At 32.7% G+C, this 20317-nt stretch overlaps 1 protein-coding gene and 2 pseudogenes across 3 annotated transcripts; 2 read left to right on the top strand and 1 right to left on the bottom strand.

The window, feature by feature from the left end:
• The first annotated feature begins 7244 nt into the window (after positions 1-7244).
• On the top strand, positions 7245-8227 carry LOC120161269 (annotated as a pseudogene).
• A 1807-nt stretch (positions 8228-10034) lies between these two features.
• LOC120161267 (tobamovirus multiplication protein 1-like) lies at positions 10035-15696 on the top strand. 3 transcript variants are annotated; one of them, XM_039171540.1, is made up of 13 exons: positions 10035-10287; positions 11206-11256; positions 11718-11751; positions 12460-12546; positions 12655-12706; positions 12961-13138; positions 13220-13315; positions 13897-13957; positions 14471-14535; positions 14679-14753; positions 14861-14936; positions 15090-15259; positions 15375-15696. In XM_039171540.1, the coding sequence occupies exons 1-13, from the start codon at positions 10198-10200 to the stop codon at positions 15396-15398; spliced, it is 1059 nt and encodes a 352-aa protein (XP_039027471.1). In that variant the 5' UTR covers positions 10035-10197; the 3' UTR covers positions 15399-15696. The 3 variants fall into 3 exon arrangements, with proteins under 3 accessions (XP_039027471.1, XP_039027472.1, XP_039027473.1); XM_039171541.1 differs by lacking the exon at positions 10035-10287 and adding an exon at positions 10439-10516; XM_039171542.1 differs by lacking the exon at positions 10035-10287 and adding an exon at positions 10443-10516 and having other exon boundaries at positions 12506-12546.
• Positions 15697-16052: 356 nt separating this feature from the next.
• On the bottom strand, positions 16053-17556 carry LOC120161128 (annotated as a pseudogene).
• Positions 17557-20317: the final 2761 nt, after the last annotated feature.

Genomic DNA, 20317 nt, shown 5'->3' with positions numbered 1-20317 from the left:
CATGATAGTTGTGGGAGATTCTTTTTTAAGTTCTCCTTTCAAAATTAGATCAGATAAAAACATACAAAGAAATAGATTCATTTGTTTATTTTTTACTCCTTTTTGTAAGATTCAGGTGATAAAATTGATCATACACAGAATGAAGACATTCTTGAATTGTTGTATAAGTAGCGATAAATGCCCTGTTCATTCTTTTGTCTTTAAATATGCAGAACTTGCCATATTATTCTCAGTTCCTTTAGGTTATGGTCTCAGGGATTGTGATAATGATAAATTCCTAAAAGGAAAGGTATAATATTAGTTTTCCGAGAAAATTCAGATATAAAGAATATGTCAGCTATTAGTATTTGAATTTCAAGTTAATTCAAGTGTTGGATGACAACCAAACTTCCAGCCAAATTTGGAAATATTGTTGACAGGAAAAAGAATTAGGAAAAGCAGTTGTTAGGTAATTAATTTGATATCTATATTATTTATTATGGTACATATGAAATTTATTATGTCTACACTGTGAGTTCTATAAAGCAAATTAAAAAAAATAGAACTCGTCATCACACTAAAAGTTTCAATTATTTATTATATTTTATGAAACATGACTCAATTAGTTTCAAGTACACCATAACAAATGATCTATATCTCAAATTAATTTTCCAATACCTCCATTTCCTATTTTTTTTTTCCAAATGGTTTATTTCACTAAATAAGTTCTAAACTTCTTAATATTCTTATGGTATAATATTAAAATTAGCCTGTTTACCAAAATAGTTAGTTTGGTTCTTGTTCCTCTTTTTTAGTATTTTGACTCTAAATATTTCATTTTAGAGTAAAAAAGATTATAACAATTGATGAAATAGTCACTTTGACCTTTAATCTTTTTCCCTGAAGTATTTTAGCCCTCAACGTTTTATTTTAGGATAAAAATTTCCTATTTTGGAGCATTAATCGTGTGTTAACTAATACTTTCCATCTATAAAGGGATATTTTTGCCCCAAAATAAATTATAGGGGTTAAAATACTCCAAAATTATAAGGATCAAAATGATTATTTTAATAAACATTGATGACTAATTTTGGTATTATACCTATTCTTATTTCGTTTTTTGGTCGTCACGTCTACTCAAGGCCCTACGCAATCCACTTACCATATAGATTCCTGTATTTTTTTTCATTTTTAATTGACTTTTTAATAATTAATATATTATCTACTTTTAAGTATTTAAAGAATCAAATCTATTAATCTATAACAAATTAATTCTAAGTTCTATTCGCAAATTATTGGACATCAATCACATCATATAGTTCGTATAAAATATTATTTAAAAATTGTCTAAATTATAATTAGATGTGTATATTAATACGAATAATTTGTAATGTTTTTTTATCTATATTTATATGCATAATTCGAAAGTTTAACTAACCTTATAAGAATACTTCGTATAAATGTTGATGATATGATTGTATGATAATAAATCATATTTAGTATATATATATATATAATAAAAACATATTGATTATATTAATCTAACTATTTGAATATGATTAATTTGTCTTCGTACATATATGTTACATGTATATATTAAGACTTAAGTATAATATATGATTTTTAAATATTTATTTTAAATAATTAATAATTTATTATTTTATATCTTATGATATATTTTTAATTTTTAATAATTTTTTTGCAATTTAAATTTTATTTTTAGTATTTTTTGAATATTTGAATATTTTTATATTTTAAACTTAAAATAATTTTTTATTTTTTCAAAAAAATAAATAAACCCTCTAACTTTTTAAACAAAACAATTTAACCCTCGAATTTGACAAAAAAAAAATAATTTAATCCCACTATCAAATCATAATTCATTGTGAACCATCATATCGATATCATGACTGTCATATCAACATCGTAATGATCAACTTTAGTTATGATAGTCAAATGATCAAATGAGTTTTTTTCTCAATTTAAAAGTCATATTGAATAAAAAAAAGGTTTACATTATTTAGCATTGTGAATGAATTGAAACATCCAGTAGAGGACCATGAAAATTAGAGGATCCAAAGAATAAAAAAGGAGTTGAGAATCGAGTGCAATATTTGGATGGGATGAACACTAGAGGGGACACAATCTACATGCAGTTTTTTCCCACAATTCCACAACCTAAAAGCTTGCCATAATAACCTAAATTGTCTTCCTCAACTTTGTTTTTTCTATTATTATTTGTTTGCTTTTGGAATATGTAAGAAGCATACATGGCCATTTTATTATGCAGATGGTTTAATCTTCTAAACTATTGCGAAAGACGGCTATCGAATAGAGAAAAATCACAACTGATAATTTGAGAAAATAAAAAATGAAGATAAAAGAGACACAAAACTTAAGTGGAAAACTAAATAATATGGGGTAAAAACCACGGGCAACAGTAGAAGAATTTCACTATGAGAAAATAGGAATTACAACTTCTCTGTATCTACCAAGGAGAAAACAATAATAATTCTCTCTTGATAAAAATGAAAAAACAACTCTCAAGAAACTCACTAGTGTTGGGAGAAAACTAAAATGATTTGGGATGGTTTTTAAGCTAAATGAGTTAGGGTATTTATAGTTGAAGCTTAAGGACTAATTTGTAAATACCCTAAATTATAATGGCTAAAATTGAGGTTCTACCATTGTTGAAAAAACAACAATTTCTGCAGCCCTTTTGACAATTGTACATTCGGTTAATTAATGCACCGAAATCTTCCTCTCATATTTGACTTTCTGCAATCTCCCACTTGAAGATTTGATTGGAACAATCATATCTTCACCCTATTCTTTCTACCTTATACCATCATGTTGCTTATGTCTCTGACAAACCACAAGAGGATCGACACTTAGTAAATTTATCAGCATTGATCGCCTTTGTCATGAAATCTGCTATGTTGTCTTTGGTATGGATCTTCTGCATATCTACCGTCCATTCTTCCAACTTTTCACGAATGAAATGGTACTGAACTCGTATATGCTTTGTCCTTGAATGAAATGTTGGATTCCTTGCTAGATGCAAGGCGCTTTGACTGCCACTAAACAGAGAGACATACTCTTGATTGTGCCCAAGCTCATTCAATAGCATATTCAACCAAATTGCTTCTTTATTGGCTTGTGTAGCTGCTACATATTCTGCTTATGTTGTTGACGTAGCCACAATTTACTGCAATTTTGAAACCCAGCTTACAGCTCCACCAGCAACTTTGAATACATATCCTGTTGTAGATTTGCTTTTAACTAAATCCCCTGCATAGTCAGAATCTACATACACATTGATTAGTAAGTTTGATCCTTTCGTAACATAATGCAACATTTGAGGTCCCTTTGATGTATCTCAGAATCCTCTTTACTGTATTCTAAATTCTCTTTGCCTGTATTCGCCATGTATCGACTAACCACTCCCATTGCTTGTGCAATGTCTGGTCTTATGCATATCATAACGAACATTAAACTTCCCACTGTCGATGCATATGGTACGAGACATCTCCATCATATTTTTTTTAGTGCTAGGACTCATACTAGAGGATAATTTGAAGCTAATAGGCAGAGGGGTAGAAATTGGCTTACAATCTTGCATGTTGAACTGTGACAATATCTTTTTCAGTAATTTTTTTGTGAAAGCCAAATCTTTTTATTACTTCTTTCTCGGTGAATTTGCATCCCTAGAATCTTGTTTGCTGATCTCACGTCCTTCATTTCAAATTCCCTAGCCAGTTGTGCCTTCAATTCTTCAATATGATATTTGTTGGGTCCTGCAACCAACATGTCATCCACATACAACAACAATATAACAAAATCGTTATCACCTGACCTCTGGAAATAAACACAAGGGTCTGCTTTAAGTCTGTTGTATCTAAGGCACATAATGAAGGAAACAAATCTCTTATATCAATACCTCGGCGCCTACTTTAGACCGTACAGAGATTTGTTCAACCTGCAAACCAAGTTATTTTTTTCGTCTTCTTCAAAACCTTCAGGCTGGAGCATGTAAATCTCTTCTTCAAGATTTCCATGAAGAAGAGTTGTTTTAACATCTAGTTGCTCTAGATGTAAGTTCAATGTAGCACATATTGCCAAAACTACTCGAACTGTTGTTAGTCGAACCACATGAGAAAAGATTTCATTGAAATAATACCTTCTTTTTTAGCATATCCTTTGACCACCTGTCTTGCATGATACCTCTCCACTTGATCGTCACCATTTCGCTTGATTTTGAAGACCCATTTGTTTCCAATTGGCTTACTTCCTTGTGGTAGTGGCACAAGGTCTCATGTATTATTTTTATGAAAGGCTTCAATTTCTTCTTGCATCGCCATCATTTATAGTGAAACATCTGAGCTATTTATTGCCTTCTGATATGTTGATGGCTCACTGTCCTCTATTAAAAGGTAGTATGCAATATTACATTCTATAACATAATCTGAGTGCCAATTGGGACGCCTTCTCATACGATCTGATTGACGAGTTGTTGGAGCTTCAGAACTCTCCGGTTCTTATTCATCATGTGTTGGTTCTGCTTCAGAAGAATCTTCTTGTTCAAACTCCTTTTCTACGTGTATCTTTGTAGTCTCTGACTTTTCAGCGCTATTATCATCTTCTTTGCTTTGTAGTTTATCTTCTACAAATATAACATCCCTACTGATAATCACTTTGCGGGCAGTGAGATCCCACAAGCGATAGCCCTTTACACCATCAACATACCCCAAGAATTTGTATTTCCTGGTGTCTTCAACTCTATTGCAGTTGATGGAGCTCGATTCACCAAATAACATGCGGTATTGACTACTTCTGTCCATAATGATTTTTCTAGGCCTGCATCCCTCAACATTGCTCTTGTTCTTTCTAACAAGGTTATGTTCATCTGCTCTGCCACTGTATTTTGTTGAGGAGTGTTCACCACTGTGAACTGTCTTTTGATGCATTCTTTCCTGCAAAAGTCATCAAATTCTTCACTTGTGTATTCTCCTCCATTATCTATTATGAAACACTTGATCTTATTTTTAGAATCAAGTTCCACCCGCTCTTTAAAGTTTTTGAAAGTGGAAAACACATATGACATATTCTTAATAGGGTACACCCAACATCTCCTGGAGTAGTCATCAATAAATGAGACAAAGTACTTTACTACGCCTAGGGATGTAACTGGTGCTTGCCATACGTCAGAGTGAACCAATTCTAGAACACTTTTACCTCTAGAATTTGATGTGTTAAATTTCAACCGGTGTTGCTTACTTGTTATGCAATGTTCACACAAAGTAAGTGATACCTTTGTTAAGCCTAGAAGTATCTTTTGCTCCACAAGGACTTTCATTCCTTATTATGACATGTGTCCAAGTTTCTGATGCCATAACATTACAGAATTTGAACTACATGAGGCAACAGAGGCTTCTGCTTCTAGAAAAGTTTCTTCCTTCAGCATGTACAAGTTTGCTGCTATCTTTTCGCCTTTCAACACCATAAGCGCTCCACGGAACACCTTCATGATTGATTTCCGTGTTTCAATCTTGCTTGCATTATTATCCTACAATCCGTAGGATAATAAATTTTTCTTCAGGCCTTTCACGTGCCGCACATCTCGAACAACTTTAATTGTTCCATCATACATCTTTAATTTGATGGTTCTCACGCCAATGATCTCTAAGGCATGATCATTGTAACTATACACAGATCATCCTGAGACAGATTCATAATGATGAAACCATTCTCTTCTTGAGGTCATGTGATATGTTGCTCCCGAATCAATGAGACATATATCTGCATATCTCTTTCTACCTTCCATTGTGGTTGATGCTTCACAACATAGAGTATTTCCATCATCTGAAGTGTTTGCGGTGTTGCCTTGTGGATTGGAGTTTTTATTTAGACTCTAACAATCATTCTTCAAGTGACCATTCTTTCCACAGTTGTAGAATTTTAAATTCTTCTTATTTCTCGACCTTGATCTACCATGTTTGTGACTGCTGCTTTGGCCACGTTCAGTTGATCTCCCTCTCATTGTTGTCAACGCTTCTGCTTGTTGCAGATTTACTTGTTTGTTTTCCTTGTTCTTGCGGCGATTTTCTTTTTAGAGAACAGCAGCTGCAACGTCATCGAAAACTAGACTGGTGACATTACTGTTTGTCAAGTTGATGATGAGTTGATCTTACGAATCAGGTAGACTTTGAAGTAGAAGTTCAGCACGTTCTTGTTCTCCTATTGTACATCTTAAGGATGTAAGCTGAGAAAATAACGTGTTCAGTGTGTTTAAGTGCTCCGTCACTGAAGTAGATTCTGACATACGGAGAGTGTACAATTTCCTCTTAAGGAAAATTTTATTGTGCAACGATGTGGCCTCATACAATTTGGTAAGATGATCTCATATCTCCTTAGTTGTCTTCTTCTCCTCGATGCTTGACAATACTTCATCTGATAATGCTATATGAAAGTTTGTCATAGCATTCCCGTCCATTTCGATCAATTTGTTATCAAATGTGAAATCTAACGGCATTTCACTGATAGATGCTATGGATAGCTCTCATTATTTCACTATCGTAAATAGTTCTCTTGAACATTCAAAGAATGGGTAATACCTTTTTAATTTCTTATGTTGGAGGATCCACCTTTTGGTGACAACCACAAAGACAATAAACAGATATTACACACTCAAATCTGGCTCTGATACCAATTATTGCGGAAGACGGCTATCGAATAGAGTAAAATTACAACTGATAATTTAAGAAAATAAAAAATGAAGATAAAAGAGACACAAAATTTACGTGGAAAACTCATAAATAATATAGGGTAAAAACTAAGGCAACGGTAGAAGTTCACTATGAGAAAATAGGAATTACAACTTCTCTCTATCTACCAAGGAGAAAACAATAATAATTCTCTCTTGATAAAAAGGAGAAAACAACTCTCAAGAAACTCTCTAGTGTTGGGAGAAAGCTAGAATGATTTTGGATGGTTTTTAAGCTAAATGAGCTAGGGTATTTATAGTTGAAGCTTAAGGACTAATTTGTAATTACCCTAAATTACAATGGCTAAAATTGAGGTTCTACCATTATTGAAACAATTTATGCAGCCCTTTTGACAATTGCACATTCGGTGCATTAATGCACCGAAATCTTCCTCCCATATTTGACTTTCTACATAAACAGGTGTTATCAGAGTTATTAGGGAATACGGTGTAGTTATGATACTGAATTATAATTATTTTTGGATATCTTTGCTAGTCAATCTAATGAATGATTCACAATTGCAGGAATGATGCAAACTATAAGAGATCCGTAATCGCATGCTTCATTCAAGCCGTATATTTGCTCGAATTGGACAGACAAGAGAACATAACAGTTGAAAATGCTCTTGCTCCAAAGTGATGAATGAATTTTAAGTACAAGTTGACCCAAACTTTGATTGATGAAAGGGATGAGTCCATATTTGGAGTAGTATTAGATTGGGATCAATCGGCAGCGCTGGCTGACTTTGTCCTCATTAGACCTAGTGGAGCACCAAAGGCTGTTTTAGTGCTTCGAGGAACTTTACTCAAAGGTCCAACTATCATAAGGAACATTGAGGATGATCTCCGCTTTCTATCTTGGGAAAGCTTGAAAGGTTCTGTAAGGTTTAAGGGAGCATTCGAGGCATTAAAAGCAATCGCTGAAAGGTATGGAAGCAACAATGTATGTATTTCATGCCATTCCTTGGGAGCTGGTTTTGCTTTACAAGTGGGAAAAGCATTGGCTAAAAAGGTATTTATGTGGATGCTCATTTGTTTAAATTGCCCTCTATTTCTCTGGCTATGAGCTTAAGAAATATCAGAGAAAATGCGGGGTTTGCTTGGAAAAGGCTCAAGTCGATGTTTCCTCCGAGCAGTGAACCTCAGGCCAGTGATGTTGAAGGGATCAAGGATAACTCTCGAGGCCTAAAGAATTGGTTAGGTCATATATATGGTGAGAAGGCTTCAGTCGGATTGAAACAACGAGTGTCTCACTTATATGTGAATAATAGTGATTACATCTGTTGCCACTAAACCGACCCCGACAGAACATAGGAAAATGATGCAGACAAGGAGAATGTTGGACCTTCAAACGAACAAGTTGCGGCGAAGTTATTTGTGATGTTGAAAGGGAAACAAAAGTTTCTTGAGGCTCACGGATTGGAGCAGTGGTGGTCAGATGACTTGGATCTCCAGCTTGATCTAAATAAGAGCAAGTTGATAAGTCGACAATTGAAGTCCTTGTACAGCCTCCCAGCTACGCAAGCTCAGAGAAGGCCAAGATAACAAAGGGATGAGTCAGTTGCCAAAGATCTTTCCTTGTCTTTCAAAATACTGTGTGCATGTTTTTTTTAATATGTTGGTTTGTCTGCTTTTTCTTGTTTATTTATATCAGCACATGTATACCTCATTTCTCATAAATATAGATATAATCATTTTATATATTCTTTCATTGTTCTTTACATTTGATCTAAAAATGTTTCATTATACATATGCAACAATCAATGATGTCAAGGCTTAATATAATTCTAGCCTGAGAATGGAGTTGCAATTCAATCGTCTATCGAGAGACATCAACGAGGTAGCAGATGCTCTAGCAAAGCATGCATGGAAACTTCCAAGGCCTACACGAGTTTACTCGACCTCCAGATGAAGTAATGGCAAAGATACGTGAAGAAATTACCAGCTTAGATAAATGTTTAACTTGTTTGTTCCAAACTAAATTAAATTTTAAAATCAAGTTCAAATATCTAATAGGATAAAAGAATTAGATACCAAATTAAACTTTAAAACTAATTTTTAAATACCAAATCAATATCTAAATTTGACTTCCCTTTCAAAAAAAATAATCTAAATTTGACTTTTTAATTCAACAAGTACTTGTAATTTTTAAATAATTTAAACTAAGAAAATTAAATTCATATATTTCTTTTGTTGCCCTCTTGATTTTTTATGATTTTATCCTGATTAACCTGGACTCATATCGTACTCCTGATTTTAGTGATGAATCTCTAAATGAGATTTGTCTACGTACACAAAATTTTGAATCAAATATTAAAATAGATATTAATCCTTTATTAGTTATGAACCATAAAGATTTTTAATTATTATTTTTAATATTTTCAATAAGTCATGAGATTCAACCCAAGTTAAATCATAAATGACATTATTGTTCTTTATACCAAATATCTATTCTATAAACATTTAATAATTTTGGACACTAATTATATAATAAAGAATATTATAAAAGAAAGAAAGTTTATTATTGCCAATTCATGTTCTTTTTGGACGCTATAGTTTCGGATTCTATTTACATAAATAATAAAAAAATATTATTATTCTTAGGGTTGAATAATAAAATCGAAAAAATAAAATAAAAATTCGAATCAGATTATATAATTCAATTCAATTTGGAATTTTTATTTTGTAACTCAGTTTAATTACTTCTTATGAAACATGTTTGTTTCAAATCAAATCAAATTTTAGAAAAATATTTAAATCAAATTTATTTGAATTTGTTAGAAGGTAAACTTAAAAATTAAATTCTTAGAATTATCGATATTATTTTTTTATAAATTTGAATTTTTGTATTTGCACTTAATTTAAATTTGAAGTTTGTATTTTTATGTCAAGTTTAAAAAATGATGATCAATTAAAAATCATAAAATCGAACTAAATCAAATAAAAAAATTAATTTTATGTCATTCGATTTTAGTTTTATTTTTAAAAAGTCGCATAATACAATTCGATTTATCTTTTATTAAAAAAAAGTAATCTAATTAATTATTCCGATAGAATTACAATATCTTAAAAACAATAAATATTAAAAGACAAAAAGGAGTCCGATTAACATTTTAATTTGAGTGAAATACTCAACTAAACCACGTTTATTCAACGTACATTGATTATAATTAGCAAAAATCAAACAATGAAAGGACCGAAAAATCAGATCCCCAAAGGTCAAACAGAGGCCGTGAAACAGAAGAACATTAAAAAAAAAAAATCTTGTGTTTCTCTATTAGCTATTTGTCTGTCAGCGGGTGTGTTTTTGATACAAAAATTAAAGAGTTATTTTTGGATTCAGTTTCCTACATATCTTCTCCTCCTTTACTTTCTAACTTCCTTTCCTTTGGGGGTCCAAAACCAAAGGAAAACGAAAAAGAGAAAAAAAAGTCATTCCTTTGTATATCAAAGCAATGGTTAAGTGTTACCCCTTCAACCTTCTCTTTGTGAATATCCTTCTGCTTTGCCTTGATGTTCTTCTTGCATTTATTGCCTTCTTTCAGGTCTGTTTTGTGCTCCCCTTTTTATGTTTTGTTTTGCTTAATGCATTTGCCTTCTGTCATGGTATCTAATTACTTATGTGGGCTTTAATTTCTATTGTTAATGGGGATTTAACAAAAAAAATCGATTGGGAAATCTGGGTCTTTCTTGGTTACTGAGAAAATGTTAGGGAAAAAACATATAAACCTCTAGAATCGTACAGACATTGATTGAAAATTTTAGTTTTTAAAGGTTATTATGGATTTGTTTTCAGTGCATTTCAGCTTTCGAACCAATTGAATGGTTACTTCTGTCCTAATATATTCTGTTGAAAATTTCATGCCTTTCTTTTTTCTTTTTCCTTTTGTATCAATCAGTGATGATTTTGGCGCTTTTTTATGTTGAAATTTCTGAATCCAAGCTTTTGTTGGCTTTGAATGAATCCTTTCTGATGTAAAGTAGTAAAAAGAGTGATCCAAAATAAAAATATGGCTTAAAATTTGCTTCAATTCTTCATTTTCTTTGAAGTGTAGACCTGTACATATTTGATGTCAATGGTTATAGAGGTCTGACTTCCAAATATAGACATACTTAGGAAAATAGAGGGTAATGGGTAACCATGTCTATTAAATATTTGTTTCGAACAAGCACACCCACCCGAATGGTTCTAAACGTCTAGTTGAACCATTAAGGCATATATATGCCTTTCAGGTACTACCTTTGTAGATTTTAAAAGAACCATATTTCAAAATTTGATACATAACAACTGACGTTTATAATTAACTTGATTTATATATTTTTGACATACCTTAAAAGGCATTATAAAAGTAGAAGAGTCGCAATAAATACTGAAGTCGACAAATCCATATTTTGAGTTCACTTTCTTAACTATATGTTTCAGAACTTTCCCCCCTGACATATTGTAGCCTTTGTTTAACCAGCTTTGTAGGATTCACCTACGGAATCAACAAGTTGGGTGGACACGTCAAAAGGTAAGAAAAATCTTCGAATTATTTCCCTAGTCTTCTGTGGTTGATCATTGCGTGTTCTTGTTCATGTTGTTCTTTCATGCAAGAGGAGTATGTGATAAATGTATGGGATGTCATAGTATTTCATGATGCTTTTATATAACTAAAGTCCGAATAACTTAGCTCATTTGTATAAAGTTTTCTATCTCTCTGGCCTCCTATTTGCATAATAGAAACCTGGAACTTCCATTCGTTTTATGATGATACACACTTTGATTCTGATACTTTGTATTGCTTAATTTTCACATCTTTTGGCTTCAGATTGCTGTATAAAAGCACATGATTTACTTTGGCATCTATGTCTATGATTCTAATTTTATGTGTATCTGTGATCTATAATACTTCTTCTAAAAACAAATTCGATGCTGTTTCTCTTTTGTCTTTTTTAATGAAACTATACTCATGGAGCCAAATAATAAATGCAGGTTCTTCATCTCATGATAGGCTCCTCTAATTGTGGTAAGAGCTTAACTAAGATGTTGAGAAGCTTTGTTCTATCTAGTGAAGATATTTTTGTTAGCATACTAATTTATTAGCCAAATTTGTAAAGTAGCATGGATCCAGTTGGAATTTATATCTAGTGTTTCTGGAAATGATATCAATTTCATAGTTTTAAAGCCACAATATAAAGTAAGACTTTTCCTTGAATGAGAAATGGGTCATCGATTGATATATTTCAGCGTCCTTCTAAGATGAAGAACATGAGTTTACAGGATAATTGTTATTGAATAAATTTCATTTACTAGCATATTTTGCAATGTCGGAACTATTGGTTGTTTTGATAGATTTTATGTAGTTTTATCCAACCAGAATTCATCAAGAAGAGCTAATCCACGGTGGTCACAGTGGTCAATCTAACAGTTTCTCAAGTTCCAAGCTCCTAGACCCCCTTTATGCCTTCTTATTGTCATTGCTATCATTCAAGTACATACACAGTGTGTATGCCTTTCAAAATGTTTCTGGCTTTCTGCTTCGATCCCGGGAAAGGGACTTCATCATTTACTTTCATGTTGAACCATTCTTGAAAATTTTGTTGCCTTCAATGTGGTCTAAAGAAATTTCAAATGAGTTCCTTGGCCCTGAAATACAAAGCTATAATGTTCAGTAGTGTTTAATTTTTTTTCTGCGTCAGATAATTATCTTTGGATTTCTTTTGTCTTCTGACAGGTTATTTCATTTATTTTTTGTGCATGGTTGTTGCCACATGCAAAAGGTGGCTTTGCTGGTCTAATGTGTGTGGCTTTGTTCTTATGGGTATGTTTCTCTCGAATGACAACAACTTTTCTTTACTTTTGGTACTTGTTTCTAGAGCCATTTTGAATGAGATCTGCCTGTGGTTTAATGGTGAAAACATTCCTGCAGCCTTGCCCAAGATTCTATTTTTGGCTGCATTTCTTCTTCTCCTATCTTTCTGGTAAGTTGGACCACGTCTTAATGGGTTTTTTTTTCCTGAAAAATCTGTCATGTTGATTTTGCACGGGGGAAATATCAAGTTATTCTCAATGGTATATTTTGAATCATATTCCAGCAAATTTTGAATCATATTCCAACAATTTTTGAAAGCTTTTGAAGCATATGCTAGTAATTGCATTTGAGACATTTTTCCAGGAAACAGTGTAGCGTAATTTATAAGGTACATATATGCTTTTATGGGCAATGATTTTATAGGGCCGACCTTTGCCATCAGGCAAATGATGAAGAGGATGGTGATGAAGAACATTATAGTCAACATCCTTTATTGGAAAGTTCAAAGAACAAGGCAGGCTTGTCAAACATTGATATTCGTCGGAAATGTTGCTCATTCCAAGGCTTTCGTGTTGGTAGCAGACAAAAATTTGTCATTGTGGTATGCAGACGAATAATTTCTATTTACGATGCAATATTATCATCGGTAGTTTAGTTAATTTTTCTTCCATTCTCCCACCAGGTCATTATTCTCAATGTCTTCTTAATGATTGCCTTTGCTGCAATAATCCGGATTGGTGCAGGGAAGAATTCTAGTAATTCTTTAGTAGTTGCTCGGGTACGGATCATATTACTCCCAAATTATGATATGGTGATTATAACATCTAAATATCCCTTGATATGTTTCTGTAGTAAGTCATTTGCATTTGTTTAACTCAATAAGGGTAATAAATTTGTAAATTCATACAAATAACCAAAGGCTAGGTTGTTAATCACCTTCTCACAGCTCTTGCTGTGGTTTTGCCAATCTGCATCAGTTTAGGTTAAGCTTATTTAAAGGGATATTCTGTTAAAATCCGAGTTATGATTGATACCTTAACTTCCTGCTCTTGTGAAAAATATCCATAATTCATTTTATCAGTATATTTGATTATCTTTCTTTCTTTTGTAGATCTTCAATATGTTAAGATATCCAATGTTAACGTTTTTTAAGCATGTATTGACCTTGGTGCTTTTGGTAGCATCGAAGCAAATGGAAAATGGTGTTCACTCTAGATTGAAATTGTGAATGCTGAATTTCTCTACTTGTTAACATTCATGGGAACTAAGTTCTATATCCAGGAGTAGAATCAGTAGATAACATTTTATATTTTCAGTGGGACTAGTATTTATTGGTCCATAATTTCAATTCTTGTGCAGGTATATATAGATTTTCTTGCCATAATTGAGCTTTTAATGGCTGGAGCTTTCGGTTGCTATGGTGAGAATGACTTCTTTCTAATGTTTGTTAATCATATGCGTGGATTTGAGCTTTTCACCGCTTTTTATCTTTCCCCCTTGGATGTGGGCAATACGGCATCAGTTATTTGAAGGTTTTAAGAAATTTTCCTTGGCATTCATGGTGACTCTTCATTTTTCCTAAAGAACCATGTTAATACATATCCGGACATGGGTATAAGGATATGACCCTCTGAGGACAAGTTAGAAAAAGTAAACATTCCGATGTTGGATACATGGCCACATTCAATATTCACACTTGAGTTCGAGTAACATACTCCTAATCAAGTTACAGTGCTTCTGAAAAAGGAAAGAATCTTAAATTTTAACATAAATCATACACTGATAAACTGATATTACCTAACAAAGAATAACGGGGCAAGATCTTTAATGGTTGCATCAAACTTTTCCTAAACAATTCTTTTTGTCACTACCTTTTTTTATTCCGTTTAGTCGTTTTGTTTTTATCTTAAATTTTTTCTTTAATCATTCACAGGTTTCCTTCTATTTTCTAAATTGAGGAGAGTCCGCTCCGAGAAAGCTTCATCTGAAATGTGGAAGGTTTGCACTTGTACCTATTCTTCATTTCACGTTCTTTTTGTATGCATGGAACTCTTGATGCTTAAACATGCTGAAAACAAATTATCGAGACCTTGGTGGTAAAATGATTTGGAATGACTCTAGAAGCTTGTGACATTTTGCAGGTGGTTGGTTTAGCAGTTGTCTCAGTCTTGTGTTTCACATCTAGTTCTTTAATAGCTATTCTTACGGATCTTCCTGTAAGTATTTGATAACTGAAGACCTCAATGTGAAGTTTTCTTTTTGTTTTCCTGAACTAGGCATGTGGTCTTTCTTATGGGGTTAAGTTTGTTCTCTCTGTTGGCAGCTTTCTCATCACTGGAATCCAAAGGAGATCAATGGCGTAGAAGCACCTATTCTTCTTATTTTGCACTATGTTTTAGGTATTTCATTCAGTCTTTGAAGACTGGGTTTATACAACAGCTTCGATACTGATTTGAGCAAACTAAAATTTCTAATGAAATAGCTTTCATAAACGGTTCAAATATTTTTTTAATTTTGATTATAAAATATTAATCTTTAAGGTCTATCGGCAGGTTCATCGGTCCCAGTCGCTTTTGGACTATGGTTCATGAGAGAGCTGCCGGCTCCATCTACAAGTAATAGGCAAGTGCAGCCAAGAGCAGCAACTTTTATTACTTATGGACCAGTAGGAAGGCCTCATCATCATCAGGACTGGGCTACTGCAACAAGTTTGGGAAATCAGGTATCTGTATCATAACGATGATCGTCGGTGTCATATGCCTTTTCCGGACTGTTCATTCTTGGTGTCTGAATGATGGATGACAAACCCGAAACCTGGTTTTACTTCTATATTGCAGGTATCAAGAGCAAGTCCAATTTAAGCATGTATTTATCCAAACAACTACAGAATAGATCTCTATGTTTCTCTCCTGGCCTGGCTCCAAGGATGAACGGGGATGGAGATTTTACAATGCCAGCAGTCGCCAATTGGCGGAACTAATCGGTGCATTCCCGATTCAAATGAGCCTGTTTATGTCACCATAATTTGACATGATTTTAAAAACTATGTATGTAGGTGATGCATGAGTGTTATAGGAACAAATAGATGATCTGGTGATTTTTGTTTTAGGATCTATGATTCTTAAGGATTATGTTGTAAATTAATCCTCAGGTTGAACACAGAAGCTTGAACAATTTATTGACTCTATGGTTGTCAATGCATTAACAGATTTATTCACATTATCATTTTGAGCCGGCTCATCGTTAAATGAGCAAAAAGTTAAAGGGTAAACTATACTAATGGTCCAAGAACTTTTAGAACATTTGTATTTTGATCACCAAACTTTTGATATTTGTATTGGAGTCATTGACCTTAAGGAATGTTTTCATTTTGATCAATGTTGTTAACGAAAATTGGGAGAAAAATATTTTCATATTAAGTTGATTATAAAAATTTCTATTAACATTAGCCGATTTTATAGTTGATTATAAAATAATACTTTTACAGTTGATTATCAAGAATTATTAGACCAAAATTAGTTTTCCGTTAATAAACTTTGAGCTTTTTCCTGGATGAGTTTCCACAAGTTAACCACATGGTGTTCTTGAGGCAGAGTTGCTCCAATAGCGCATCGAATTACATAAATTCCACCCACCACTGCGTGACTCACGAAAGCTCTCCCACTTGAATTTATGGCCTCCAATTTCCAGTTCCATTCATCCTCCTTCATCTTGGGCTTCAACCTGAAGCAAACCAATGCAAACTTTCTCGGCACTATGACCTCGAACCTCTCATCTTTCCTCACAAGTGCTTCGAAGCATTTAGCCATGGCGATATCGCTTTGAATGTGGTACATCAGGTTAGCCAGAGCGTGTTTACGGATCACAATCCAAAGCTTCAAAGCCCTGAATCGTCTACTCAATGGGATCTGCCAATATTTGTAATCCACCACTTGGATTTACTTGCCCTGTTTCTTAGAATTTCAGGGTCACTTGACAATGAGCCGGATAACAACTTTGGTTCCTTGATCCACAAACAACAGCATCCATGTTTGTGAGAAACCATTTATGTGGGTTCATGCTGATGGAGTTAGCAAGCTCTACTCCATCAAGATAATGGCGGAGCTCAGGGCAAATGCAGGCACTCCCTGCGTATGCTGAGTCAACGTGAAGCCAAAGTTTGTACTTCAAGGCAACTTCGCCTAACTCTGCAATAGGATCGACAGCTCCGGTGGGTGTTGTCCCAACGGTTGCACATAAAAATAATGGCACTAAACCTGATTTCATATCATCTTCAATGGCGATACGAACTTTTTAGGGCGACATTGAAAACTGGGTCGAAAACAATGTTTCGATCAAACGAAAATTCGATGGGGGTATGCCTACTGATTGTGCAGCTTTTTGGAAAGTGAAATGCGTTTGATCCGACGCATAAATGACTAACTTTGTTACATGTTCCCACCCACCAAGCTCGTTCAAAGCTCTCTCTTGCAGCGGCCAAAACGCAGACAGCAGCCTCACATGTACTGCCATGCAAGACTCCACCACCGGTTCCAGCAAACAAAAACGAAGACGGTAGCTTAACCAACATCCCCATCCAATCCAACACAATCGATTTGAGCTCGGTCGCTGCCGGCGATGAAATCCAATTGAAACCAACAACATTAAAATCGGAGCAAAGCATTTCCCCAAGAAAGCCAGCAGTGCTAGCAGTTGCTTGGAAGTAGGCGAAGAAGTTTGGACTTTGCCAAAGAGTGAGGCCCGGAATGATACAATCATTGACATTTTTGAGTATATCCTTGAGTGACTCGGGGCAATAAGGTGGTAACTCAGGCAGCATGGTGGACAAATAACCAGGCTCGACGTTGCTCCGAACTGGGTATTTCTCAACATTTTCATAGTAATCGGCAATGAAATCAACCACTGCTTTGGACTCGTTTGTGAAGCTCATTGGATCGAGGGGAAGGAATGTTTTTCTTGATTCACTTCCCATTTTATCAAAATATAAAATGCTTTTCAATGGAATATCGTATACCGTGAAGCGAGTCAAGAGTGTATACAGCCCCCAAAACAGGTAATCGGTCTTAAAATAGAGGTGAGAGTGGTACATGTTTCTGTTCACTCTTAGAACCTTTGTATGTTTTTTCAAAAACAATAATGTATGGCATAAAAATTGAGTTAAAAAGCTTAACATTCGCCTCCACTCACACATTATCCCATCTTCAATTTTTTTTTTTAAAAAGTAGAGAGTCGATTGCTCCCACAGAGTTCTTAGAGACGTTTGAGAAAATTGTTTACATTCACATCTTTTTATCGACACGTTTTTTCCTTAGTCAAGTTCTTTACCCGGAAATAGATTTTGGTAGTATTATATTTTTAAATTTGTAATAATTTTTTTCATTCATAATGACGTTGTAATATTGATGCTTTAACGTGTCATTTCGTACGCACGTCATTTTTAATATTTTAATATAAATATATATATATATGATTAAACTAATATAAGGAGTTCATTTGATATTAATTTTGAGGATAAATTATATAAATGATCATATCTGTTAGAATAAGTTTTTTTTACTAATGTTTTAAAATTAATAATTTGATTATTATAGATATTAATTTATAATAAATCGATTATTCACCGTTAATTGTTATTATTAGGTGTGATATAATACTAAAGTGATGTCACACTTTAACTGACTGATCGACTTAGAGAAAATACGAAAGATATGTGTGTAGCTTATAGTGTTACTTGTCTTCTTGACCTTATTTTCAATTCCATGCATGCAAGATTGTTATTATTATTGAGTTGGAGGTGATAGTTGATAAATATGATATTATTTGGAAGTCAGAGGATCACCAAGAAATTCATGAGGATCAGAGTAATCGAAATCGATTAGAGCCATCAAGTAGTTCATAATAATAAAGTAAGGTTTCAATATTTTCTCTAAAAATATACTCTACCACAAGACGGACGTGGCGGTGTGTCAGAGTCTCCCTTATTCTTTATCATTGAAAAAGGGTGTGAAGAATGCAGGTCTTAAATGCCCATTCCGAATTGTATTTCTCAATCTATGTGAGATTGAGCATTACCAATAATTAGTAGATTAATTTTCAAGTTTTAGTCGAGTTCTTCGATTCTATATGATATATATCACATATGAAAAAAAACATGAAGAAAATATATATGTACTGTATATGATTATAGAAAAATGTTTAGATTGAAATCAAACAGTGTCATAATATTATAAATATTTTCAATTAAATTTAAACATAAATCAGAACAACTCGACTCGAAAAAAATTTCAAATCAAATTTGAGTTATAAAATAAGATTCATCAACTCGAATAACTCAAAAAAATTTAACTCGACTCAACCCGATTGAACACTCACCCCTAATGTTTAGTAGTGATTTTGCAACTGGCTTCTTTACCGTGGATTTAGTATAGATGAGATGAGATAGAAGAAACTATAGTTGTAAATGAGACGAGATAGATCGTGAGCTACTTGAGATCGAATCGGTCAAAGCTCGATAAATACTCCACTCGAGTTCTTCGAGTTGAAACAAGCTATTTGACACTTGACTTGAAAAGTTTACGAGCAACTCGAAAAAATAATATATTAAAATTTTATTTTAAAATAATAAATTTATAATAATATTAACATTTATGTGTTTATTTATTAAAAATGTAATATAAGGCTTTTATGTACTTAAGATTTAGGTTCGAGTTTGAGCTGGAGCTTCAACCGATTTAAGTTTAAGATTTTTTTTTTATTTCAAGCTTTTTCGAGCTTCAAACCATTATTTTGAGTTCGAGTCGAGTTTAAAAATTTTAGACTCACAAATTTTCAAACCGAGTCGAATTTGGTCGTTGTAATAAATAAATTATTTATCAATTATTGGGGTGTTCTTTATTGGATATTCGCATATTTGTGTACCTAAGGTATCAGGTACTCAATTTTTTTAGTATAAAAAAGTTAGTACTCAATTTCCTGAGTATAAAAAAGTTAGTATATGTCTAGGCTCATGATTTTTTCTATTAAGTTAAAGTGATTATAAAATAGTATATGTTTTAAATATTTTAATTATTTAATAATGAACGTTCAATCACACTTACCGTCGTTAGTGCTCAAACTAATGATCTTTAAGAACATCAATGATTTTATATGTAAATCGAATATTCGTAAAATTTGAATACTCATATTTTATGTCATGATATCCACTTTTTTTACTTTAAATTATTATTTTTAAAAAATTATATTAAAAATATAAAACATAAAAACTCGTAATACATAATCCAAACATATAATTTAAAAATTCAAATTACATACTTTGAAGATTAAAAAAATATTAAAAATACAATAAAATTTAAAACATTTATGAGGTTAAAAATTGATTTAGGAATCCATGACATAAAAATAAGATATTTTAATAAAAAAAATGTCTAATAATTTTTTATCTAAATCGATAAATCAATTAATCAAATATACTGCATGGAGTAATTTTAAAGATGCTTACCCAGTTACATCATCATCTTAAAAATCAATAGTAAAAGATAGGGTGATGTTTTCACACTCGACGAATACGGATGAGCATGGTTAATAATGAGGATTATTAAATTAATTTATAAAACGTTAAATTATAAAATATTAAACATATAATTATAAATTACTTAAAAATCTAAATATAATTTAATTAAAATACAATATTTATAAAACATTAATTTTTATAATCTTATTTTAATTATAATTAGATCATATATTAATTTGAGAAATTTGTAAACTCTAATTTATTTTTATA

This window comes from Hibiscus syriacus, unplaced genomic scaffold, assembly GCF_006381635.1.
Source record: "Hibiscus syriacus cultivar Baekdansim isolate YM2019G1 unplaced genomic scaffold, ASM638163v2 tig00111398_pilon, whole genome shotgun sequence".
Lineage (NCBI taxonomy): Eukaryota > Viridiplantae > Streptophyta > Magnoliopsida > Malvales > Malvaceae > Hibiscus > Hibiscus syriacus.
Note: the sequence above shows the minus strand (reverse complement) of the source record. Positions and strands in the feature narration are given on the sequence as shown.

What these genes read in the sequence shown, in the direction of transcription:
- LOC120161267 (XM_039171540.1), top strand. Translation starts at nt 10,198, where the DNA reads ATGGTTAAGTGTTACCCCTTCAACCTTCTCTTTGTGAATATCCTTCTG. An exon ending in GATAGGCTCCTCTAATTGTG is followed by an intron (nt 11,752 to 12,459) that starts GTAAGAGCTTAA and finishes GTCTTCTGACAG; the next exon opens with GTTATTTCATTTATTTTTTG. An exon ending in TGGAGCTTTCGGTTGCTATG is followed by an intron (nt 13,958 to 14,470) that starts GTGAGAATGACT and finishes AATCATTCACAG; the next exon opens with GTTTCCTTCTATTTTCTAAA.